Source organism: Cyanistes caeruleus, chromosome 1 (assembly GCF_971803275.1).
Source record: "Cyanistes caeruleus chromosome 1, bCyaCae1.hap1.1, whole genome shotgun sequence".
NCBI classification, from domain to species: domain Eukaryota; kingdom Metazoa; phylum Chordata; class Aves; order Passeriformes; family Paridae; genus Cyanistes; species Cyanistes caeruleus.
Window position 1 is genome coordinate 140,438,655 of NC_141701.1, and position 24,812 is coordinate 140,463,466.

The 24,812-nt window shown below is 50.3% G+C and overlaps 1 protein-coding gene and 1 long non-coding RNA gene across 3 annotated transcripts; one reads left to right on the top strand and one right to left on the bottom strand.

Annotated features, from left to right (window-relative positions):
* Nucleotides 1-147: 147 nt before the first annotated feature.
* On the bottom strand, nucleotides 148-16,806 carry LOC147655967 (uncharacterized). 2 transcript variants are annotated; one of them, XM_086864213.1, is made up of 5 exons: nucleotides 16,699-16,806; nucleotides 15,801-15,949; nucleotides 14,255-15,197; nucleotides 6,636-9,242; nucleotides 148-2,628 (listed from the first exon to the last, which is right to left on the bottom strand). In XM_086864213.1, coding segments are annotated over exons 1-5 (5,982 nt in total). In that variant the 5' UTR covers nucleotides 16,700-16,806; the 3' UTR covers nucleotides 148-346. The 2 variants fall into 2 exon arrangements, with proteins under 2 accessions (XP_086720339.1, XP_086720347.1); XM_086864221.1 differs by having other exon boundaries at nucleotides 14,255-14,996; nucleotides 16,699-16,805.
* LOC147655968 (uncharacterized) lies at nucleotides 5,745-10,188 on the top strand. The gene is made up of 2 exons (XR_015279476.1): nucleotides 5,745-6,723; nucleotides 7,327-10,188. It is a non-coding gene; the product is annotated as an uncharacterized LOC147655968 (long non-coding RNA).
* Nucleotides 16,807-24,812: the final 8,006 nt, after the last annotated feature.

Consider the following 24,812-nt stretch of genomic DNA (forward strand, 5'->3'; position numbering starts at 1 on the left):
TTCTTCTACTTACTCTTCTTACTCTTCTTATTTATCTTATCTTTCTTATCTATCTTATTCTTCTTATTCCTAGACTTACTATGTACTACTAGAACAATTTCTTCCTCTTACTAATCTTACTCTTCTTAATCCTCTTAATTTTCTTAGTTTTTCTTACTGCTACTGCTATTTCTTCTTCTTCTTTATTGTCTTCTTCTTCTTCCAGTTTTTAGTCTTATTTCTTCTTTACGACTGCCATTTCTTCATCTTCTTTGGATAGTTATTGCTATCTTAAAGCCTCAGGATGGTGGGTAGGCTGCAGGCCAGGTGTCATCTGTGGGGCCTGTGCTGGTGCCAGCAGCGGGCACTAGTCCTCGAGCTGTGGTGCGAGGCAGGGACAGCAGCACAGTCTGCGCAGAGCCCGCAGTGCCCGCCTCACGCATGAGGGTCGTTTCCTATGGGGGCCTGGCTGGCACTCACCCCAGGCCTCCCGAGGCTTGGGCACTGGGAGCTCTTCTCCTGCAAAGCCTCCTTGTGTTTGCTCGCTGGCTTGTTCATGGAGCTCCAGGAGGCTCACTCCATCCCCGTCGTCGTCCTCGGGCAGGAGGGGCTTGACCGTGATGCTGTGTGCGCTCGGACTGTGCCAGTTGCCCTGCTTGAGCTCTCTGTCACGGTAATCTTCAAAGCTTGACTGTGTGGAGGGTAGATTACCGTTCTCTTCGGGCACCTCCAGGCTGCTGAAGTCTTCCTCTCTGGCAAATTGTTGGTCAATGGACTCCTCCCAGTCCGATGGTTCTTGGTAACTACCTAGATCTTCTTGTGATAGCTCTTGCTCTCTGTACGCTTCCCATTCAGAGAGTGCTGGCGACCCAACAACTTCTCGGAGGGACAGCTCTTGCTCCAGGCATTCTTCCCAGTCAGAAAATTCGTCGGTGCTCCTGGCTTCTCCTTTGGACAGCTCTTGCTCGTTGTAATCATCCCAGTCTGAGAGCTCATGATTGCTGCTGGTTTCTACTTGGGACAGGTCTTGCTCACCACAGGCTTCCCCCTGGGACATGTCCTTGTAGCTGCCTGCATCTCCTCGGAGCAGCTCTGTCACTTTCTTATCTTTACACTGGGAAAGCTCAAGCTCCCCAGCCAATACAGCCTCCTCACCCTCTTGCTCTGATCGGACTGAGCCCCTCTCTGCCTCCTCCTCCTCCTCTAGAAGCTTGCTGAGGGTAAGGGATTGCAGTGGGCTGGATACCGGGCTGGGGGAGCAGCTTGGACTGTGTGGAGCAGAGATCTGGACCAATTCCCTTCCTCCTCCTGGAGCTGCTGCATCTTCTTCTGCAGCCATGCTCTGCTCCAGGTCCCTCTGTTCCTGTGTGTGCTGGCCAGATTGCTGGGTCTCGAGGCAAACCTGGCTCATGGTCTCAGAGCTGATGTTCTCTGCTGAGTCCAGCTGAGCCTGGCTGCAGCTTGGGCTGGAAGCAGGGGAGGAGATCGGGACCAATTCCCTTTCTCCTGGAGCTGCTGCATGTTCTTGTGCAGCCATGCTCTGCTCCAGGTCCCTCTGTTCCTGTGTGTGCTGGTCAGATTGCTGGGTCTCGAGGCAAACCTGGCTCATGGTCTCAGAGCTGATGTTCTCTTCTGAGTCCAGCTGAGCATGGCTGCGGCTTGGGCTGGAAGCAGGGGACGAGATCGGGACCAATTCCCTTTCTCCTGCAGCTGCTGCATGTTCTTGTGCAGCCATGCTCTGCTCCAGGTCCCTCTGTTCCTGTGTGTGCTGGTCAGATTGCTGGGTCTCGAGGCAAACCTGGCTCATGGTCTCAGAGCTGATGTTTTCTTCTGAGTCCAGCTGAGCCTGGCTGCGGCTTGGGCTGGAAGCAGGGGAGGAGATCGGGACCAATTCCCTTTCTCCTGCAGCTGCTGCATGTTCTTGTGCTGCCATGCTCTGCTCCAGGTCCCTCTGTTCCTGTGTGTGCTGGTCAGATTGCTGGGTCTCGAGGCAAACCTGGCTCATGGTCTCAGAGTTGATGTTCTCTTCTGAGTCCAGCTGAGCCTGGCTGCGGCTTGGGCTGGAAGCAGGGGAGGAGATCGGGACCAATTCCCTTTCTCCTGCAGCTGCTGCATGTTCTTGTGCAGCCATGCTTTGCTCCAGGTCCCTCTGTTCCTGTGTGTGCTGGTCAGATTGCTGGGTCTCGAGGCAAACCTGGCTCATGGTCTCAGAGCTGATGTTCTCTTCTGAGTCCAGCTGAGCCTGGCTGCGGCTTGGGCTGGAAGCAGGGGAGGAGATCGGGACCAATTCCCTTTCTCCTGCAGCTGCTGCATGTTCTTGTGCAGCCATGCTCTGCTCCAGGTCCCTCTGCTCCTGTGTGTGCTGGTCAGATTGCTGGGTCTCGAGGCAAACCTGGCTCATGGTCTCAGAGCTGATGTTCTCTGCTGAGTCCAGCTGAGCCTGGCTGCGGCTTGGGCTGGAAGCAGGGGAGGAGATCGGGACCAATTCCCTTTCTCCTGGAGCTGCTGCATGTTCTTGTGCAGCCATGCTCTGCTCCAGGTCCCTCTGTTCCTGTGTGTGCTGGTCAGATTGCTGGGTCTCGAGGCAAACGTGGCTCATGGTCTCAGAGCTGATGTTCTCTGCTGAGTCCAGCTGAGCTTGGTTGCTTGCTATGGGGCTGTATGTGGCACGGACTGACCTGTCTGTCTGTGCTGTCGGAATATTCTCGCCTAGGCCAGGAGATGCTGGTGCCTTTTCCTCCTTTGCCTCGGAGTTGCGGTCCACCTTATCTTGCTGTGTCTCGGACTTTCTGTAGCGCGAGATCCCGAGAGTTGCTGCCTTGCGACACGGTGGCTCTCACGGGACTGGCCACTGCAAGGTTCTACAGCCCCTGTACACCCCTGCAGGGCGTGGCTCCGCCGTGTCACAAGGCTCTCTGGGCACCGCAAGGTTCCACATCGCCAAGGGCCCTGACACATCACGCCTGTGTTGCCAAGGGCCACACCCGCAGCCCTTCAACGGTCAAAGCCGCTGCAGGTGTCATGGAGCAGCCCCTGGGCTTGTGGGCTTCTAGCCCCTTGTTATCATCTGCTTATTAAAATGATCCAAAATGCCTCTGCCCAAATTAAGGTGCAAACCACATCACACTCCCAAGCCAGTAGGATGGGTTTTAATGAACACTAAATGAGAGAGAAAGACAGAGAGAGAGAGAAAGAGAAAAAGAGTAACAGAGACAGATTAAGTAGAAACCCTCACTGCTCTGTGCATGCCAGTAGAGTCCCCTTGATGCTGTCCATCGGGTCTTCTTGGTGCTGAGGGTGCCCCAAAAACCTGCAGTTCAGTGGACTAATACACATTTGGGCCAGGCGGGAATGCCCAAGTACCTCCCATGGCAGGGGCCAAGTTTGACAGTCTCCTGCAACAGACTCTGGATCTGTTGCATCTCTTTGTATCATGTGTAAAGCAATGTGAGGTGTAGAGGTAGAAAGAAATAGGAAAAAGGTCTCAGAGAGAGAGCAGGAGAGCAGAAGCTTATCAGGCAAAGAACCAGGTGGTCTTTAAGGCCTTTCCTAAGCCAAAGCATTCCATGATTCTAGATGATGTGTGGATGTGTATATTAATTTGATATTACTATTAATATTATTATCATTATAACTATTTTATTTATTCATTATACTATTATTTCATTTTCTTCTTTATATTTTCTAGTTTTTCTTCTTCTTCCTAGACTTATTATTTACTACTAGTAGAATTTTTTCCTCTTCCCTTCTTCCTCTTCTTCCTCTTCTTTTTATTCTCTTTCTTTTATTTCACCTTATTCATTTTATTCATATTTTTCTTCTTATTTTTCTTGTTCTTTTTATTCTTATTTTTCATATCCTTCTTATTCCTAGACTTCTTCTTCTTATTATTTACTGCTACAATTTCTTCCTCTTACTCTTCTTACTCTTCATCTTTCTTACTGCTGCTACTATTTCCTCTTCTTCTTTATCCTCTTCTTCTTTTTCCAATTTTTGTTCTTATTTCTTCTTCTTCTTTCCTACTGCCATTTCTTCATCTTCATCTGTCTTAAAGCCAACTTTCATTTGTTTTGGAAGAGCTGTGTGTGTCAAAGAATCGTGCAGTGTGCCTGGGGAGCAATACCTCCTGCCTGTTCCTATTCCTCATGGACGAAATCCCAAAGGATCAGCATGCAGTCCTTTCCGGGTTAGAGGAAATGGCCTTAGTTTCCACCAGGGGAAGTTCTGATTCAAGACCAGAAACACTTTTGCCCTGAGTGAGTGTGTAAGAGACGGTCCCAAGATTCTCTCATCTGTCTCTCAACCAATTGAAGGACAGAGACAGACCCTGAATATCACAAAGGACTCGGTACAGGGGCTCTGGCCTGGTTGAGGTGGATGTTTGCCAAGTGATTGTTTGCAGGTACCGTGCTTGCTGTGCTACCACGGTACACTGCCCTCGCTCTGGCTGGCGAGTACAGACTTGTACCCCACACCTGCCCCCCTTAGCAATGGGCCTCTTCACCATGCTCATCAATCTCCTCTGGTTTTTGCCTTGTGGCCCTCGCTTTGTAAAAGACTGTAAAATACACCCCAAAACTTCCTTGCATTTGAGATCTCCCCAACGGACAGAAGACCCTGCATCGGTGGACGGCTGAGTGGACTTTGACGTTGGCAGCTATAATCCCCTTACTCTCTTTTCCTTATGCTTTGCTTTCTCCTCTTTTCCCTCTATCGCATATTAGTGCTGATGAGCACTCAATAAACTGTGTGTTTTGCTGTTGAAGTCCCTGGTTTGCTGATAATCTTTTGTACTCTAAGACCGACTAAAAGAACCACATCAAGAATCCCACCTTGCAGATCCTGACAGAGTGGTCAAAGCCCTTGATGCATCTTGTGATACCTGATAGTGATGCCCTCTGCCCTTTGGGACAGTGTGGCAGTGGGGTTCTGAGACCTCTTGTGTGGTATGGCCTGGTTGAGCATGGAGGAATAATGGGGATGGGTACGATGGAGTGCCCAAAGATATATTTGAATTACCACAGGGTAATTGTGGTCTGAGGGGCTGCATCCAAAGACCAGGGGATGCGGTGAACTTCACAATAGACAGGGTTCCCTGGGGGCAGGTGTCTGATTGTGACCGCAGGACAGGGGTTTTGACCTTAAAAGTCTAAGGTTCTGCCTATTTTGGGATGACTCCATTAGCATCCCCCCAGCACCCCGCCTTCCAAGGCCCCAGGTTTACTCCCTCCATGTCAGGAACCCAGTCCAAGGTATGACCTATCCCAGCTGATTAAGTTCCCACAGGACAGCTGCAAAGAAATGTGATGTAGAGAAACAGAGAGAGCAAGACAGCAGGAGGTTATCAGGAAAAGAACTAGACGAGCTTTAAAGCCCTTCCCCAGCCAAACCATCCCATGATTCTAGGTGATGTGTGGATGTGTATATTAACTTGATAATACTAGTAATATTATTATCATTATAATTATTTTATTTATTCACTAGACTATTATTTAATCTTCTTCTTATTCCTAGACTTATTATTACTATTTACTACTACTACTACAACTACAGTTTCTTTTTCTTACTCTTCTTACTCTTCTAATTCTTCTTATTCTTCTTACTCTTCTTATTCTTCTTACTCTACTTACTCTTCTAAATCTTCTTATTTTTCTTACTCTTCTTATTCTTCTTACTCTACTTACTCTTCTAAATCTTCTTATTTTTCTTACTCTTCTTATTCTTACTCTACTTACTCTTCTAATTAGTCTTATTCTTCTTATTCTCTTTTTTCTTTGTATCTTATCTTTCTTATTCCTTGACTTCTTATTCTTATTTACTACTGCTACAATTTCTTCTACTTAATCTTCTAACTCTTCTTATTCTTCTTATTTATCTTATCTTCCTTATCCTTCTTATTCTTCTTATTCCTAGACTTATTAAGTACTACTATAACAATTTCTTCCTCTTCTTACTCATCTTACTCATGTTCCTCGTCATACTCTTCTTAACCTTCTTATTTTTCTTAGTTCTTCTTACTGCTACTACCATTTCTTCACCTTCTTTGGATGGTTTTTGCTGTCTTAAAGCCTCACGATGGTGGGTGGGCTGCAGGCCAGCTGCCATCTGCAGGGCCTGTGCTGGTGCCAGCAGCGGGCACTAGTCCTCGAGCTGTAGTGCGAGGCAGGGACAGCAGCACAGTCTGCGCAGAGCCCGCAGTGCCCGCCTCACGCGTGAGGGTCGTTTCCTATGGGGGCCTGGCTGGCACTCACCCCAGGCCTCCCGAGGCTTGGGCACTGGGAGCTCTTCTCCTGCAAAGCCTCCTTGTGTTCGCTCGCTGGCTTGTTCATGGAGCTCCAGGAGGCTCACTCCATCCCCGTTGTCGTCCTCGGGCAGGAGGGGCTTGACCGTGATGCTGTGTGCGCTCGGACTGTGCCAGTTGCCCTGCTTGAGCTCTCTGTCACGGTAATCTTCAAAGCTTGACTGTGTGGAGGGTAGATTACCGTTCCCTTCGGGCACCTCCAGGCTGCTGAAGTCTTCCTCTCTGGCAAATTGTTGGTCAATGGACTCCTCCCAGTCCGACGCTTCTTGGCAACTAGCGAATTCTTCTTGAGTAAACTCTTCCGCTCTGTATTCTTCCCAGTTAGAAAGTAGGCTGGATAATGGGATGGAGGAGCAGCTTGGACTGTATGGAGCAGGGATTAAGACCAATTCCCTTTCTCCTGGATCTGCTGCATCTTCTTCTGCATCCATGCTCTGCTCCAGGTCACTCTGTTCCGGTGTCTGCTGGGCCCATTCCTGCAACTCAAGGCTAACCTGGCTCATGGTCTCAGAGCTCAGGTGCTGGGCTGAGTCCAGCTGAGCCTGGCTGCAGCTTGGGCTGGAAGCAGGGGACGAGATCAGGACCAATTCCCTTTCTCCTCCTGGAGCTGCTGCATTTTCTTCTGCAGCCATGCTTTGCTCCAGGTCCCTTTGCTCCGGTGTCTGCTGGCCACATTCCTGCATGTCCAGGCTCACCTGGCTCATGGTCTCAGAGCTCAGGTGCTGGGCTGAGTCCAGCTGAGCCTGGCTGCAGCTTGGGCTGGAAGCAGGGGACGAGATCGGGACCAATTCCCTTTCTCCTCCTGGAGCTGCTGCATCTTCTTCTGCAGCCATGCTTTGCTCCAGGTCCCTCTGCTCCGGTGTCTGCTGGCCACATTCCTGCATGTCCAGGCTAACCTGGCTCATGGTCTCAGAGCTCAGGTGCTGGGCTGAGCCCAGCTGAGCCTGGCTGCAGCTTGGGCTGGAAGCAGGGGACGAGATCGGGACCAATTCCCTTTCTCCTCCTGGAGCGGCTGCATCTTCTTCTGCAGCCATGCTTTGCTCCAGGTCCCTCTGCTCCGGTGTCTGCTGGCCACATTCCTGCATGTCCAGGCTCACCTGGCTCATGGTCTCCGAGCTCAGGTGCTGGGCTGAGTCCAGCTGAGCCTGGCTGCAGCTTGGGCTGGAAGCAGGGGACGAGATCGGGACCAATTCCCTTTCTCCTCCTGGAGCTGCTGCATCTTCTTCTGCAGCCATGCTTTGCTCCAGGTCCCTCTGCTCCGGTGTCTGCTGGCCACATTCCTGCATGTCCAGGCTAACCTGGCTCATGGTCTCAGAGCTCAGGTGCTGGGCTGAGTCCAGCTGAGCCTGGCTGCAGCTTGGGCTGGAAGCAGGGGACGAGATCGGGACCAATTCTCTTTCTCCTCCTGGAGCTGCTGCATCTTCTTCTGCAGCCATGCTTTGCTCCAGGTCCCTTTGCTCCGGTGTCTGCTGGCCACATTCCTGCATGTCCAGGCTCACCTGGCTCATGGTCTCAGAGCTCAGGTGCTGGGCTGAGTCCAGCTGAGCCTGGCTGCAGCTTGGGCTGGAAGCAGGGGACGAGATCGGGACCAATTCCCTTTCTCCTCCTGGAGCTGCTGCATCTTCTTCTGCAGCCATGCTTTGCTCCAGGTCCCTCTGCTCCGGTGTCTGCTGGCCACATTCCTGCATGTCCAGGCTAACCTGGCTCATGGTCTCAGAGCTCAGGTGCTGGGCTGAGTCCAGCTGAGCCTGGCTGCAGCTTGGGCTGGAAGCAGGGGACGAGATCGGGACCAATTCCCTTTCTCCTCCTGGAGCTGCTGCATCTTCTGCATCCATGCTTTGCTCCAGGTCCCTCTGCTCCGGTGTCTGCTGGCCACATTCCTGCATGTCCAGGCTCACCTGGCTCATGGTCTCAGAGCTCAGGTGCTGGGCTGAGTCCAGCTGAGCCTGGCTGCAGCTTGGGCTGGAAGCAGGGGACGAGATCGGGACCAATTCCCTTTCTCCTCCTGGAGCTGCTGCATCTTCTTCTGCAGCCATGCTTTGCTCCAGGTCCCTCTGCTCCGGTGTCTGCTGGCCACATTCCTGCATGTCCAGGCTAACCTGGCTCATGGTCTCAGAGCTCAGGTGCTGGGCTGAGTCCAGCTGAGCCTGGCTGCAGCTTGGGCTGGAAGCAGGGGACGAGATCGGGACCAATTCCCTTTCTCCTCCTGGAGCGGCTGCATCTTCTTCTGCAGCCATGCTTTGCTCCAGGTCCCTTTGCTCCGGTGTCTGCTGGCCACATTCCTGCATGTCCAGGCTCACCTGGCTCATGGTCTCAGAGCTCAGGTGCTGGGCTGAGTCCAGCTGAGCCTGGCTGCAGCTTGGGCTGGAAGCAGGGGACGAGATCGGGACCAATTCCCTTTCTCCTCCTGGAGCTGCTGCATCTTCTTCTGCAGCCATGCTTTGCTCCAGGTCCCTCTGCTCCGGTGTCTGCTGGCCACATTCCTGCATGTCCAGGCTCACCTGGCTCATGGTCTCAGAGCTCAGGTGCTGGGCTGAGTCCAGCTGAGCCTGGCTGCAGCTTGGGCTGGAAGCAGGGGACGAGATCGGGACCAATTCCCTTTCTCCTCCTGGAGCTGCTGCATCTTCTTCTGCAGCCATGCTCTGCTCCAGGTCCCTTTGCTCCGGTGTCTGCTGGCCACATTCCTGCATGTCCAGGCTAACCTGGCTCATGGTCTCAGAGCTCAGGTGCTGGGCTGAGTCCAGCTGAGCCTGGCTGCAGCTTGGGCTGGAAGCAGGGGACGAGATCGGGACCAATTCCCTTTCTCCTCCTGGAGCTGCTGCATCTTCTTCTGCAGCCATGCTCTGCTCCAGGTCCCTTTGCTCCGGTGTCTGCTGGCCACATTCCTGCATGTCCAGGCTAACCTGGCTCATGGTCTCAGAGCTCAGGTGCTGGGCTGAGTCCAGCTGAGTTTGGTTGCTTGCTATGGGTCTGTATGTTGCACGGACAGACCTGTCTGTCTGTGCTGTTGGAATGTTCTCGCCTAGGCCAGGAGATGCTGGTGCCTTTTCCACTGCAGGAGGCAGAGGCTTGGTGGCTTCCTCCTCCCCAGCAGTAGCAGCTGAGGCAGCAGCAGCTGTTGTCTCAGTGTCCAAGCGACTCCTTGGGGCAGGAGAAGCGCTGGGCAGGTCATGTGCTGCCTCTCCCATCTCCTGGGTTCCCACACTGCTGGGAGAGCTGGGCTCCAGCTGAGTACCAGTGTGGCCATTCTTGTCTTGCTCCTGGGAGACCTCTGCGTCTATCTCATCTTCTTCTCTTTGGAACACGTGTGGATGGCCTTGCACGTCTTCTTCCAAAGGTGAGTCTTTCTGGTATCCTTCAGCTTCCCACAGGGACAGCTCCTGGCCTGTCACATCTCCTTCCCAGCAGGACAACTCTTGGTATGTCTCATCATCTTCCTTCTCCTGCATCTCCTGAACTGGCACACTTTCTTCCCACTGGTATAGCTCTTGCTGTGTGCCATCTCCCCCCTGGTGGAACTCTTGGGGTTTCACAGCTTGCTGTGTGGAAAATTCCTGCACCACCGCTTCTTGCCATTGGTAAAACTCCTGAGCTGTTACTTCTTCCCACAGGCAGAGCTCTTGGCCACTAAGAGCTCCGCACTGGGAAAGCTGTTGCTCCACCTCGTGTTGCCTCTCTTTGTCCATGTTGGTCAAGGGCCCCTCCTCCTTCTCAGTCTCCAAGAGCGGCAGGACTGAGCTACCCCCTGCTCCCAACCAGTGCCCACTGAGGGCCTGCTTTTCAGCCAGCTGGGCAAGGGGCTGGGTGCCTCGGAGTTGGGGCTCACCTTATCTTGCTGTGTCTCGGACTTTCTGTAGCGCGAGATCCCGAGAGTTGCTGCCTTGCGACACGGTGGCTCTCACGGGACTGGCCACTGCAAGGTTCTACAGCCCCTGTACACCCCTGCAGGGCGTGGCTCCGCCGTGTCACAAGGCTCTCTGGGCACCGCAAGGTTCCACATCGCCAAGGGCCCTGACACATCACGCCTGTGTTGCCAAGGGCCACACCCGCAGCCCTTCAACGGTCAAAGCCGCTGCAGGTGTCATGGAGCAGCCCCTGGGCTTGTGGGCTTCTAGCCCCTTGTTATCATCTGCTTATTAAAATGATCCAAAATGCCTCTGCCCAAATTAAGGTGCAAACCACATCACACTCCCAAGCCAGTAGGATGGGTTTTAATGAACACTAAATGAGAGAGAAAGACAGAGAGAGAGAGAAAGAGAAAAAGAGTAACAGAGACAGATTAAGTAGAAACCCTCACTGCTCTGTGCATGCCAGTAGAGTCCCCTTGATGCTGTCCATCGGGTCTTCTTGGTGCTGAGGGTGCCCCAAAAACCTGCAGTTCAGTGGACTAATACACATTTGGGCCAGGCGGGAATGCCCAAGTACCTCCCATGGCAGGGGCCAAGTTTGACAGTCTCCTGCAACAGACTCTGGATCTGTTGCATCTCTTTGTATCATGTGTAAAGCAATGTGAGGTGTAGAGGTAGAAAGAAATAGGAAAAAGGTCTCAGAGAGAGAGCAGGAGAGCAGAAGCTTATCAGGCAAAGAACCAGGTGGTCTTTAAGGCCTTTCCTAAGCCAAAGCATTCCATGATTCTAGATGATGTGTGGATGTGTATATTAATTTGATATTACTATTAATATTATTATCATTATAACTATTTTATTTATTCATTATACTATTATTTCATTTTCTTCTTTAGATTTTCTAGTTCTTCTTCTTCTTCCTAGACTTATTATTTACTACTAGTAGAATTTTTTCCTCTTCCCTTCTTCCTCTTCTTCCTCTTCTTTTTATTCTCTTTCTTTTATTTCACCTTATTCATTTTATTCATATTTTTCTTCTTATTTTTCTTGTTCTTTTTATTCTTATTTTTCATATCCTTCTTATTCCTAGACTTCTTCTTCTTATTATTTACTGCTACAATTTCTTCCTCTTACTCTTCTTACTCTTCATCTTTCTTACTGCTGCTACTATTTCCTCTTCTTCTTTATCCTCTTCTTCTTTTTCCAATTTTTGTTCTTATTTCTTCTTCTTCTTTCCTACTGCCATTTCTTCATCTTCATCTGTCTTAAAGCCAACTTTCATTTGTTTTGGAAGAGCTGTGTGTGTCAAAGAGTCGTGCAGTGTGCCTGGGGAGCAATACCTCCTGCCTGTTCCTATTCCTCATGGACGAAATCCCAAAGGATCAGCATGCAGTCCTTTCCGGGTTAGAGGAAATGGCCTTAGTTTCCACCAGGGGAAGTTCTGATTCAAGACCAGAAACACTTTTGCCCTGAGTGAGTGTGTAAGAGACGGTCCCAAGATTCTCTCATCTGTCTCTCAACCAATTGAAGGACAGAGACAGACCCTGAATATCACAAAGGACTCGGTACAGGGGCTCTGGCCTGGTTGAGGTGGATGTTTGCCAAGTGATTGTTTGCAGGTACCGTGCTTGCTGTGCTACCACGGTACACTGCCCTCGCTCTGGCTGGCGAGTACAGACTTGTACCCCACACCTGCCCCCCTTAGCAATGGGCCTCTTCACCATGCTCATCAATCTCCTCTGGTTTTTGCCTTGTGGCCCTCGCTTTGTAAAAGACTGTAAAATACACCCCAAAACTTCCTTGCATTTGAGATCTCCCCAACGGACAGAAGACCCTGCATCGGTGGACGGCTGAGTGGACTTTGACGTTGGCAGCTATAATCCCCTTACTCTCTTTTCCTTATGCTTTGCTTTCTCCTCTTTTCCCTCTATCGCATATTAGTGCTGATGAGCACTCAATAAACTGTGTGTTTTGCTGTTGAAGTCCCTGGTTTGCTGATAATCTTTTGTACTCTAAGACCGACTAAAAGAACCACATCAAGAATCCCACCTTGCAGATCCTGACAGAGTGGTCAAAGCCCTTGATGCATCTTGTGATACCTGATAGTGATGCCCTCTGCCCTTTGGGACAGTGTGGCAGTGGGGTTCTGAGACCTCTTGTGTGGTATGGCCTGGTTGAGCATGGAGGAATAATGGGGATGGGTACGATGGAGTGCCCAAAGATATATTTGAATTACCACAGGGTAATTGTGGTCTGAGGGGCTGCATCCAAAGACCAGGGGATGCGGTGAACTTCACAATAGACAGGGTTCCCTGGGGGCAGGTGTCTGATTGTGACCGCAGGACAGGGGTTTTGACCTTAAAAGTCTAAGGTCCTGCCTATTTTGGGATGACTCCATTAGCATCCCCCCAGCACCCTGCCTTCCAAGGCCCCAGGTTTACTCCCTCCATGTCAGGAACCCAGTCCAAGGTATGACCTATCCCAGCTGATTAAGTTCCCACAGGACAGCTGCAAAGAAATGGGATGTAGAGAAACAGAGAGAGCAAGACAGCAGGAGGTTATCAGGAAAAGAACTAGACGAGCTTTAAAGCCCTTCCCCAGCCAAACCATCCCATGATTCTAGGTGATGTGTGGATGTGTATATTAACTTGATAATACTAGTAATATTAATATCATTATAATTATTTTATTTATTCACTAGACTATTATTTAATCTTCTTCTTATTCCTAGACTTATTATTACTATTTACTACTACTACTACTACAGTTTCTTTTTCTTACTCTTCTTACTCTTCTAATTCTTCTAATTCTTCTTATTCTTCTTACTCTTCTTATTCTTCTTACTCTACTTACTCTTCTAAATCTTCTTATTTTTCTTACTCTTCTTACTCTACTTACTCTTCTAAATCTTCTTATTTTTCTTACTCTTCTTATTCTTACTCTACTTACTCTTCTAATTAGTCTTATTCTTCTTATTCTCTTTTTTCTTCATATCTTATCTTTCTTATTCCTTGACTTCTTATTCCTATTTACTACTGCTACAATTTCTTCTACTTAATCTTCTAATTCTTCTTATTCTTCTTACTCTTCTTATTCTTCTTACTCTACTTACTCTTCTAAATCTTCTTATTTTTCTTACTCATCTTACTCTACTTACTCTTCTAAATCTTCTTATTTTTCTTACTCTTCTTATTCTTACTCTACTTACTCTTCTAATTAGTCTTATTCTTCTTATTCTCTTTTTTCTTCATATCTTATCTTTCTTATTCCTTGACTTCTTATTCCTATTTACTACTGCTACAATTTCTTCTACTTAATCTTCTAACTCTTCTTATTCTTCTTATTTATCTTATCTTCCTTATCCTTCTTATTCTTCTTATTCCTAGACTTATTAAGTACTACTATAACAATTTCTTCCTCTTCTTACTCATCTTACTCATCTTACTCGTCATACTCTTCTTAACCTTCTTATTTTTCTTAGTTCTTCTTACTGCTACTACCATTTCTTCACCTTCTTTGGATGGTTTTTGCTGTCTTAAAGCCTCACGATGGTGGGTGGGCTGCAGGCCAGCTGCCATCTGCAGGGCCTGTGCTGGCGCCAGCAGCGGGCACTAGTCCTCGAGCTGTGGTGCGAGGCAGGGACAGCAGCACAGTCTGCGCAGAGCCCGCAGTGCCCGCCTCACGCGTGAGGGTCGTTTCCTATGGGGGCCTGGCTGGCACTCACCCCAGGCCTCCCGAGGCTTGGGCACTGGGAGCTCTTCTCCTGCAAAGCCTCCTTGTGTTCGCTCGCTGGCTTGTTCATGGAGCTCCAGGAGGCTCACTCCATCCCCGTTGTCGTCCTCGGGCAGGAGGGGCTTGACCGTGATGCTGTGTGCGCTCGTACTGTGCCAGTTGCCCTGCTTGAGCTCTCTGTCACGGTAATCTTCAAAGCTTGACTGTGTGGAGGGTAGATTACCGTTCTCTTCGGGCACCTCCAGGCTGCTGAAGTCTTCCTCTCTGGCAAATCTTTGGTCAAAGGACTCCTCCCAGTCCGACGCTTCTTGGCAACTAGCGAATTCTTCTTGAGTAAACTCTTCCACTCTGTATTCTTCCCAGGTAGAAAGTAGGCTGGATAATGGGATGGAGGAGCAGCTTGGACTGTATGGAGCAGGGATTAAGACCAATTCCCTTTCTCCTGGATCTGCTGCATTTTCTTCTGCAGCCATGCTCTGCTCCAGGTCCCTCTGCTCCAGTGTCTGCTGGCCACATTCCTGCATGTCCAGGCTAACCTGGCTCATGGTCTCAGAGCTCAGGTGCTGGGCTGAGTCCAGCTGAGCCTGGCTGCAGCTTGGGCTGGAAGCAGGGGACGAGATCGGGACCAATTCCCTTTCTCCTCCTGGAGCTGCTGCATCTTCTTCTGCAGCCATGCTTTGCTCCAGGTCCCTCTGCTCCGGTGTCTGCTGGCCACATTCCTGCATGTCCAGGCTAACCTGGCTCATGGTCTCAGAGCTCAGGTGCTGGGCTGAGTCCAGCTGAGCCTGGCTGCAGCTTGGGCTGGAAGCAGGGGACGAGATCGGGACCAATTCCCTTTCTCCTCCTGGAGCTGCTGCATCTTCTTCTGCAGCCATGCTTTGCTCCAGGTCCCTCTGCTCCGGTGTCTGCTGGCCACATTCCTGCATGTCCAGGCTCACCTGGCTCATGGTCTCAGAGCTCAGGTGCTGGGCTGAGTCCAGCTGAGCCTGGCTGCAGCTTGGGCTGGAAGCAGGGGACGAGATCGGGACCAATTCCCTTTCTCCTCCTGGAGCTGCTGCATCTTCTTCTGCAGCCATGCTTTGCTCCAGGTCCCTCTGCTCCGGTGTCTGCTGGCCACATTCCTGCATGTCCAGGCTCACCTGGCTCATGGTCTCCGAGCTCAGGTGCTGGGCTGAGTCCAGCTGAGCCTGGCTGCAGCTTGGGCTGGAAGCAGGGGACGAGATCGGGACCAATTCCCTTTCTCCTCCTGGAGCTGCTGCATCTTCTTCTGCAGCCATGCTTTGCTCCAGGTCCCTCTGCTCCGGTGTCTGCTGGCCACATTCCTGCATGTCCAGGCTAACCTGGCTCATGGTCTCAGAGCTCAGGTGCTGGGCTGAGTCCAGCTGAGCCTGGCTGCAGCTTGGGCTGAAAGCAGGGGACGAGATCGGGACCAATTCCCTTTCTCCTCCTGGAGCTGCTGCATCTTCTTCTGCAGCCGTGCTCTGCTCCAGGTCCCTCTGCTCCGGTGTCTGCTTAGCCCATTCCTGCATGTCCAGGCTAACCTGGCTCATGGTCTCAGAGCTCAGGTGCTGGGCTGAGTCCAGCTGAGCCTGGCTGCAGCTTGGGCTGGAAGCAGGGGACGAGATCGGGACCAATTCCCTTTCTCCTCCTGGAGCTGCTGCATCTTCTTCTGCAGCCATGCTTTGCTCCAGGTCCCTCTGCTCCGGTGTCTGCTGGCCACATTCCTGCATGTCCAGGCTCACCTGGCTCATGGTCTCAGAGCTCAGGTGCTGGGCTGAGTCCAGCTGAGCCTGGCTGCAGCTTGGGCTGGAAGCAGGGGACGAGATCGGGACCAATTCCCTTTCTCCTCCTGGAGCTGCTGCATCTTCTTCTGCAGCCATGCTCTGCTCCAGGTTCCTTTGCTCCGGTGTCTGCTGGGCCCATTCCTGCATGTCCAGGCTCACCTGGCTCATGGTCTCAGAGCTCAGGTGCTGGGCTGAGTCCAGCTGAGTTTGGTTGCTTGCTATGGGGCTGTATGTTGCACGGACAGACCTGTCTGTCTGTGCTGTTGGAATGTTCTCTCCCATGCCAGGAGATGCTGGTGCCTTTTCCACTGCAGGAGGCAGAGGCTTGGTGGCTTCCTCCTCCCCAGCAGTAGCAGCTGAGGCAGCAGCAGCTGTTGTCTCAGTGTCCAAGCGACTCCTTGGGGCAGGAGAAGCGCTGGGCAGGTCATGTGCTGCCTCTCCCATCTCCTGGGTTCCCACACTGCTGGGAGAGCTGGGCTCCAGCTGAGTACCAGTGTGGCCATTCTTGTCTTGCTCCTGGGAGACCTCTGCGTCTATCTCATCTTCTTCTCTTTGGAACACGTGTGGATGGCCTTGCACGTCTTCTTCCAAAGGTGAGTCTTTCTGGTATCCTTCAGCTTCCCACAGGGACAGCTCCTGGCCTGTCACATCTCCTTCCCAGCAGGACAACTCTTGGTATGTCTCATCATCTTCCTTCTCCTGCATCTCCTGAACTAGCACACTTTCTTCCCACTGGTATAGCTCTTGCTGTGTGCCATCTCCCCCCTGGTGGAACTCTTGGGGTTTCACAGCTTGCTGTGTGGAAAATTCCTGCACCACCGCTTCTTGCCATTGGTAAAACTCCTGAGCTGTTACTTCTTCCCACAGGCAGAGCTCTTGGCCACTAAGAGCTCCGCACTGGGAAAGCTGTTGCTCCACCTCGTGTTGCCTCTCTTTGTCCATGTTGGTCAAGGGCCCCTCCTCCTTCTCAGTCTCCAAGAGCGGCAGGACTGAGCTACCCCCTGCTCCCAACCAGTGCCCACTGAGGGCCTGCTTTTCAGCCAGCTGGGCAAGGGGCTGGGTGCCTCGGAGTTGGGGCTCACCTTATCTTGCTGTGTCTCGGACTTTCTGTAGCGCGAGATCCCGAGAGTTGCTGCCTTGCGACACGGTGGCTCTCACGGGACTGGCCACTGCAAGGTTCTACAGCCCCTGTACACCCCTGCAGGGCGTGGCTCCGCCGTGTCACAAGGCTCTCTGGGCACCGCAAGGTTCCACATCGCCAAGGGCCCTGACACATCACGCCTGTGTTGCCAAGGGCCACACCCGCAGCCCTTCAACGGTCAAAGCCGCTGCAGGTGTCATGGAGCAGCCCCTGGGCTTGTGGGCTTCTAGCCCCTTGTTATCATCTGCTTATTAAAATGATCCAAAATGCCTCTGCCCAAATTAAGGTGCAAACCACATCACACTCCCAAGCCAGTAGGATGGGTTTTAATGAACACTAAATGAGAGAGAAAGACAGAGAGAGAGAGAAAGAGAAAAAGAGTAACAGAGACAGATTAAGTAGAAACCCTCACTGCTCTGTGCATGCCAGTAGAGTCCCCTTGATGCTGTCCATCGGGTCTTCTTGGTGCTGAGGGTGCCCCAAAAACCTGCAGTTCAGTGGACTAATACACATTTGGGCCAGGCGGGAATGCCCAAGTACCTCCCATGGCAGGGGCCAAGTTTGACAGTCTCCTGCAACAGACTCTGGATCTGTTGCATCTCTTTGTATCATGTGTAAAGCAATGTGAGGTGTAGAGGTAGAAAGAAATAGGAAAAAGGTCTCAGAGAGAGAGCAGGAGAGCAGAAGCTTATCAGGCAAAGAACCAGGTGGTCTTTAAGGCCTTTCCTAAGCCAAAGCATTCCATGATTCTAGATGATGTGTGGATGTGTATATTAATTTGATATTACTATTAATATTATTATCATTATAACTATTTTATTTATTCATTATACTATTATTTCATTTTCTTCTTTAGATTTTCTAGTTCTTCTTCTTCTTCCTAGACTTATTATTTACTACTAGTAGAATTTTTTCCTCTTCCCTTCTTCCTCTTCTTCCTCTTCTTTTTATTCTCTTTCTTTTATTTCACCTTATTCATTTTATTCATATTTTTCTTCTTATTTTTCTTGTTCTTTTTATTCTTATTTTTCATATCCTTCTTATTCCTAGACTTCTTCTTCTTATTATTTACTGCTACAATTTCTTCCTCTTACTCTTCTTACTCTTCATCTTTCTTACTGCTGCTACTATTTCCTCTTCTTCTTTATCCTCTTCTTCTTTTTCCAATTTTTGTTCTTATTTCTTCTTCTTCTTTCCTACTGCCATTTCTTCATCTTCATCTGTCTTAAAGCCAACTTTCATTTGTTTTGGAAGAGCTGTGTGTGTCAAAGAGTCGTGCAGTGTGCCTGGGGAGCAATACCTCCTGCCTGTTCCTATTCCTCATGGACGAAATCCCAAAGGATCAGCATGCAGTCCTTTCCGGGTTAGAGGAAATGGCCTTAGTTTCCACCAGGGGAAGTTCTGATTCAAGACCAGAAACACTTTTGCCCTGAGTGAGTGTGTAAGAGACGGTCCCAAGATTCTCTCATCTGTCTCTCAACCAATTGAAGGACAGAGACAGACCCTGAATATCACAAAGGACTCGGTACAGGGGCTCTGGCCTGGTTGAGGTGGATGTTTGCCAAGTGATTGTTTGCAGGTACCGTGCTTGCTGTGCTACCACGGTACACTGCCCTCGCTCTGGCTGGCGAGTACAGACTTGTACCCCACACCTGCCCCCCTTAGCAATGGGCCTCTTCACCATGCTCATCAATCTCCTCTGGTTTTTGCCTTGTGGCCCTCGCTTTGTAAAAGACTGTAAAATACACCCCAAAACTTCCTTGCATTTGAGATCTCCCCAACGGACAGAAGACCCTGCATCGGTGGACGGCTGAGTGGACTTTGACGTTGGCAGCTATAATCCCCTTAGTCTCTTTTCCTTATGCTTTGCTTTCTCCTCTTTTCCCTCTATCGCATATTAGTGCTGATGAGCACTCAATAAACTGTGTGTTTTGCTGTTGAAGTCCCTGGTTTGCTGATAATCTTTTGTACTCTAAGACCGACTAAAAGAACCACATCAAGAATCCCACCTTGCAGATCCTGACAGAGTGGTCAAAGCCCTTGATGCATCTTGTGATACCTGATAGTGATGCCCTCTGCCCTTTGGGACAGTGTGGCAGTGGGGTTCTGAGACCTCTTGTGTGGTATGGCCTGGTTGAGCATGGAGGAATAATGGGGATGGGTACGATGGAGTGCCCAAAGATATATTTGAATTACCACAGGGTAATTGTGGTCTGAGGGGCTGCATCCAAAGACCAGGGGATGCGGTGAACTTCACAATAGACAGGGTTCCCTGGGGGCAGGTGTCTGATTGTGACCGCAGGACAGGGGTTTTGACCTTAAAAGTCTAAGGTCCTGCCTATTTTGGGATGACTCCATTAGCATCCCCCCAGCACCCTGCCTTCCAAGGCCCCAGGTTTACTCCCTCCATGTCAGGAACCCAGTCCAAGGTATGACCTATCCCAGCTGATTAAGTTCCCACAGGACAGCTGCAAAGAAATGGGATGTAGAGAAACAGAGAGAGCAAGACAGCAGGAGGTTATCAGGAAAAGAACTAGACGAGCTTTAAAGCCCTTCCCCAGCCAAACCATCCCATGATTCTAGGTGATGTGTGGATGTGTATATTAACTTGATAATACTAGTAATATTAATATCATTATAATTATTTTATTTATTCACTAGACTATTATTTAATCTTCTTCTTATTCCTAGACTTATTATTACTATTTACTACTACTACTACTACAGTTTCTTTTTCTTACTCTTCTTACTCTTCTAATTCTTCTAATTCTTCTTATTCTTCTTACTCTTCTTATTCTTCTTACTCTACTTACTCTTCTAAATCTTCTTATTTTTCTTACTCTTCTTACTCTACTTACTCTTCTAAATCTTCTTATTTTTCTTACTCTTCTTATTCTTACTCTACTTACTCTTCTAATTAGTCTTATTCTTCTTATTCTCTTTTTTCTTCATATCTTATCTTTCTTATTCCTTGACTTCTTATTCCTATTTACTACTGCTACAATTTCTTCTACTTAATCTTCTAATTCTTCTTATTCTTCTTACTCTTCTTATTCTTCTTACTCTACTTACTCTTCTAAATCTTCTTATTTTTCTTACTCATCTTACTCTACTTACTCTTCTAAATCTTCTTATTTTTCTTACTCTTCTTATTCTTACTCTACTTACTCTTCTAATTAGTCTTATTCTTCTTATTCTCTTTTTTCTTCATATCTTATCTTTCTTATTCCTTGACTTCTTATTCCTATTTACTACTGCTACAATTTCTTCTACTTAATCTTCTAACTCTTCTTATTCTTCTTATTTATCTTATCTTCCTTATCCTTCTTATTCTTCTTATTCCTAGACTTATTAAGTACTACTATAACAATTTCTTCCTCTTCTTACTCATCTTACTCATCTTACTCGTCATACTCTTCTTAACCTTCTTATTTTTCTTAGTTCTTCTTACTGCTACTACCATTTCTTCACCTTCTTTGGATGGTTTTTGCTGTCTTAAAGCCTCACGATGGTGGGTGGGCTGCAGGCCAGCTGCCATCTGCAGGGCCTGTGCTGGCGCCAGCAGCGGGCACTAGTCCTCGAGCTGTGGTGCGAGGCAGGGACAGCAGCACAGTCTGCGCAGAGCCCGCAGTGCCCGCCTCACGCGTGAGGGTCGTTTCCTATGGGGGCCTGGCTGGCACTCACCCCAGGCCTCCCGAGGCTTGGGCACTGGGAGCTCTTCTCCTGCAAAGCCTCCTTGTGTTCGCTCGCTGGCTTGTTCATGGAGCTCCAGGAGGCTCACTCCATCCCCGTTGTCGTCCTCGGGCAGGAGGGGCTTGACCGTGATGCTGTGTGCGCTCGTACTGTGCCAGTTGCCCTGCTTGAGCTCTCTGTCACGGTAATCTTCAAAGCTTGACTGTGTGGAGGGTAGATTACCGTTCTCTTCGGGCACCTCCAGGCTGCTGAAGTCTTCCTCTCTGGCAAATCTTTGGTCAAAGGACTCCTCCCAGTCCAACGCTTCTTGGCAACTAGCGAATTCTTCTTGAGTAAACTCTTCCACTCTGTATTCTTCCCAGTTAGAAAGTAGGCTGGATAATGGGATGGAGGAGCAGCTTGGACTGTATGGAGCAGGGATTAAGACCAATTCCCTTTCTCCTGGATCTGCTGCATCTTCTTCTGCAGCCATGCTCTGCTCCAGGTCCCTCTGCTCCAGTGTCTGCTGGCCACATTCCTGCATGTCCAGGCTAACCTGGCTCATGGTCTCAGAGCTCAGGTGCTGGGCTGAGTCCAGCTGAGCCTGGCTGCAGCTTGGGCTGGAAGCAGGGGACGAGATCGGGACCAATTCCCTTTCTCCTCCTGGAGCTGCTGCATCTTCTTCTGCAGCCATGCTTTGCTCCAGGTCCCTCTGCTCCGGTGTCTGCTGGCCACATTCCTGCATGTCCAGGCTAACCTGGCTCATGGTGTCAGAGCTCAGGTGCTGGGCTGAGTCCAACTGAGCCTGGCTGCAGCTTGGGCTGGAAGCAGGGGACGAGATCGGGACCAATTCCCTTTCTCCTCCTGGAGCTGCTGCATCTTCTTCTGCAGCCATGCTTTGCTCCAGGTCCCTCTGCTCCGGTGTCTGCTGGCCACATTCCTGCATGTCCAGGCTAACCTGGCTCATGGTCTCAGAGCTCAGGTGCTGGGCTGAGTCCAGCTGAGCCTGGCTGCAGCTTGGGCTGGAAGCAGGGGACGAGATCGGGACCAATTCCCTTTCTCCTCCTGGAGCGGCTGCATCTTCTTCTGCAGCCATGCTTTGCTCCAGGTCCCTCTGCTCCGGTGTCTGCTGGCCACATTCCTGCATGTCCTGGCTAACCTGGCTCATGGTCTCAGAGCTCAGGTGCTGGGCTGAGTCCAGCTGAGCCTGGCTGCAGCTTGGGCTGGAAGCAGGGGACGAGATCGGGACCAATTCCCTTTCTCCTCCTGGAGCTGCTGCATCTTCTTCTGCAGCCATGCTTTGCTCCAGGTCCCTCTGCTCCGGTGTCTGCTGGCCACATTCCTGCATGTCCAGGCTCACCTGGCTCATGGTCTCAGAGCTCAGGTGCTGGGCTGAGTCCAGCTGAGCCTGGCTGCAGCTTGGGCTGGAAGCAGGGGACGAGATCGGGACCAATTCCCTTTCTCCTCCTGGAGCTGCTGCATCTTCTTCTGCAGCCATGCTTTGCTCCAGGTCCCTCTGCTCCGGTGTCTGCTGGCCACATTCCTGCATGTCCAGGCTCACCTGGCTCATGGTCTCCGAGCTCAGGTGCTGGGCTGAGTCCAGCTGAGCCTGGCTGCAGCTTGGGCTGGAAGCAGGGGACGAGATCGGGACCAATTCCCTTTCTCCTCCTGGAGCTGCTGCATCTTCTTCTGCAGCCATGCTTTGCTCCAGGTCCCTCTGCTCCGGTGTCTGCTGGCCACATTCCTGCATGTCCAGGCTAACCTGGCTCATGGTGTCCGAGCTCAGGTGCTGGGCTGAGTCCAGCTGAGCCTGGCTGCAGCTTGGGCTGGAAGCAGGGGATGAGATCGGGACCAATTCCCTTTCTCCTCCTGGAGCTGCTGCATCTTCTTCTGCAGCCATGCTTTGCTCCAGGTCCCTCTGCTCCGGTGTCTGCTGGCCACATTCCTGCATGTCCAGGCTAACCTGGCTCATGGTCTCAGAGCTCAGGTGCTGGGCTGAGTCCAGCTGAGCTTGGCTGCAGCTTGGGCTGGAAGCAGGGGACGAGATCGGGACCAATTCCCTTTCTCCTCCTGGAGCTGCTGCATCTTCTTCTGCAGCCATGCTCTGCTCCAGGTTCCTTTGCTCCGGTGTCTGCTGGGCCCATTCCTGCATGTCCAGGCTCACCTGGCTCATGGTCTCAGAGCTCAGGTGCTGGGCTGAGTCCAGCTGAATTTGGTTGCTTGCTATGGGTCTGTATGTTGCACGGACAGACCTGTCTGTCTGTGCTGTTGGAATGTTCTCTCCCATGCCAGGAGATGCTGGTGCCTTTTCCACTGCAGGAGGCAGAGGCTTGGTGGCTTCCTCCTCCCCAGCAGTAGCAGCTGAGGCAGCAGCAGCTGTTGTCTCAGTGTCCAAGCGACTCCTTGGGGCAGGAGAAGCGCTGGGCAGGTCATGTGCTGCCTCTCCCATCTCCTGGGTTCCCACACTGCTGGGAGAGCTGGGCTCCAGCTGAGTACCAGTGTGGCCATTCTTGTCTTGCTCCTGGGAGACCTCTGCGTCTATCTCATCTTCTTCTCTTTGGAACACGTGTGGATGGCCTTGCACGTCTTCTTCCAAAGGTGAGTCTTTCTGGTATCCTTCAGCTTCCCACAGGGACAGCTCCTGGCCTGTCACATCTCCTTCCCAGCAGGACAACTCTTGGTATGTCTCATCATCTTCCTTCTCCTGCATCTCCTGAACTGGCACACTTTCTTCCCACTGGTATAGCTCTTGCTGTGTGCCATCTCCCCCCTGGTGGAACTCTTGGGGTTTCACAGCTTGCTGTGTGGAAAATTCCTGCACCACCGCTTCTTGCCATTGGTAAAACTCCTGAGCTGTTACTTCTTCCCACAGGCAGAGCTCTTGGCCACTAAGAGCTCCACACTGGGAAAGCTGTTGCTCCACCTCGTGTTGCCTCTCTTTGTCCATGTTGGTCAAGGGCCCCTCCTCCTTCTCAGTCTCCAAGAGCGGCAGGACTGAGCTACCCCCTGCTCCCAACCAGTGCCCACTGAGGGCCTGCTTTTCAGCCAGCTGGGCAAGGGGCTGGGTGCCTCGGAGTTGGGGCTCACCTTATCTTGCTGTGTCTCGGACTTTCTGTAGCGCGAGATCCCGAGAGTTGCTGCCTTGCGACACGGTGGCTCTCACGGGACTGGCCACTGCAAGGTTCTACAGCCCCTGTACACCCCTGCAGGGCGTGGCTCCGCCGTGTCACAAGGCTCTCTGGGCACCGCAAGGTTCCACATCGCCAAGGGCCCTGACACATCACGCCTGTGTTGCCAAGGGCCACACCCGCAGCCCTTCAACGGTCAAAGCCGCTGCAGGTGTCATGGAGCAGCCCCTGGGCTTGTGGGCTTCTAGCCCCTTGTTATCATCTGCTTATTAAAATGATCCAAAATGCCTCTGCCCAAATTAAGGTGCAAACCACATCACACTCCCAAGCCAGTAGGATGGGTTTTAATGAACACTAAATGAGAGAGAAAGACAGAGAGAGAGAGAAAGAGAAAAAGAGTAACAGAGACAGATTAAGTAGAAACCCTCACTGCTCTGTGCATGCCAGTAGAGTCCCCTTGATGCTGTCCATCGGGTCTTCTTGGTGCTGAGGGTGCCCCAAAAACCTGCAGTTCAGTGGACTAATACACATTTGGGCCAGGCGGGAATGCCCAAGTACCTCCCATGGCAGGGGCCAAGTTTGACAGTCTCCTGCAACAGACTCTGGATCTGTTGCATCTCTTTGTATCATGTGTAAAGCAATGTGAGGTGTAGAGGTAGAAAGAAATAGGAAAAAGGTCTCAGAGAGAGAGCAGGAGAGCAGAAGCTTATCAGGCAAAGAACCAGGTGGTCTTTAAGGCCTTTCCTAAGCCAAAGCATTCCATGATTCTAGATGATGTGTGGATGTGTATATTAATTTGATATTACTATTAATATTATTATCATTATAACTATTTTATTTATTCATTATACTATTATTTCATTTTCTTCTTTATATTTTCTAGTTCTTCTTCTTCTTCCTAGACTTATTATTTACTACTAGTAGAATTTTTTCCTCTTCCCTTCTTCCTCTTCTTCCTCTTCTTTTTATTCTCTTTCTTTTATTTCACCTTATTCATTTTATTCATATTTTTCTTCTTATTTTTCTTGTTCTTTTTATTCTTATTTTTCATATCCTTCTTATTCCTAGACTTCTTCTTCTTATTATTTACTGCTACAATTTCTTCCTCTTACTCTTCTTACTCTTCATCTTTCTTACTGCTGCTACTATTTCCTCTTCTTCTTTATCCTCTTCTTCTTTTTCCAATTTTTGTTCTTATTTCTTCTTCTTCTTTCCTACTGCCATTTCTTC

Excerpts from the sequence above, each read along its gene's own strand:
- LOC147655967 (XM_086864213.1), bottom strand. Across the intron at positions 15,198-15,800 it reads GCTCTGAGACCATGAGCCAG|GTTAGCCTGGACATGCAGGA; the intron begins GTGAGCCTGGAC and ends ACCATGAGCCAG. Across the intron at positions 2,629-6,635 it reads TGCTCCATACAGTCCAAGCT|CAAGCAACCAAGCTCAGCTG; the intron begins GCTCCTCCATCC and ends ACAGCCCCATAG.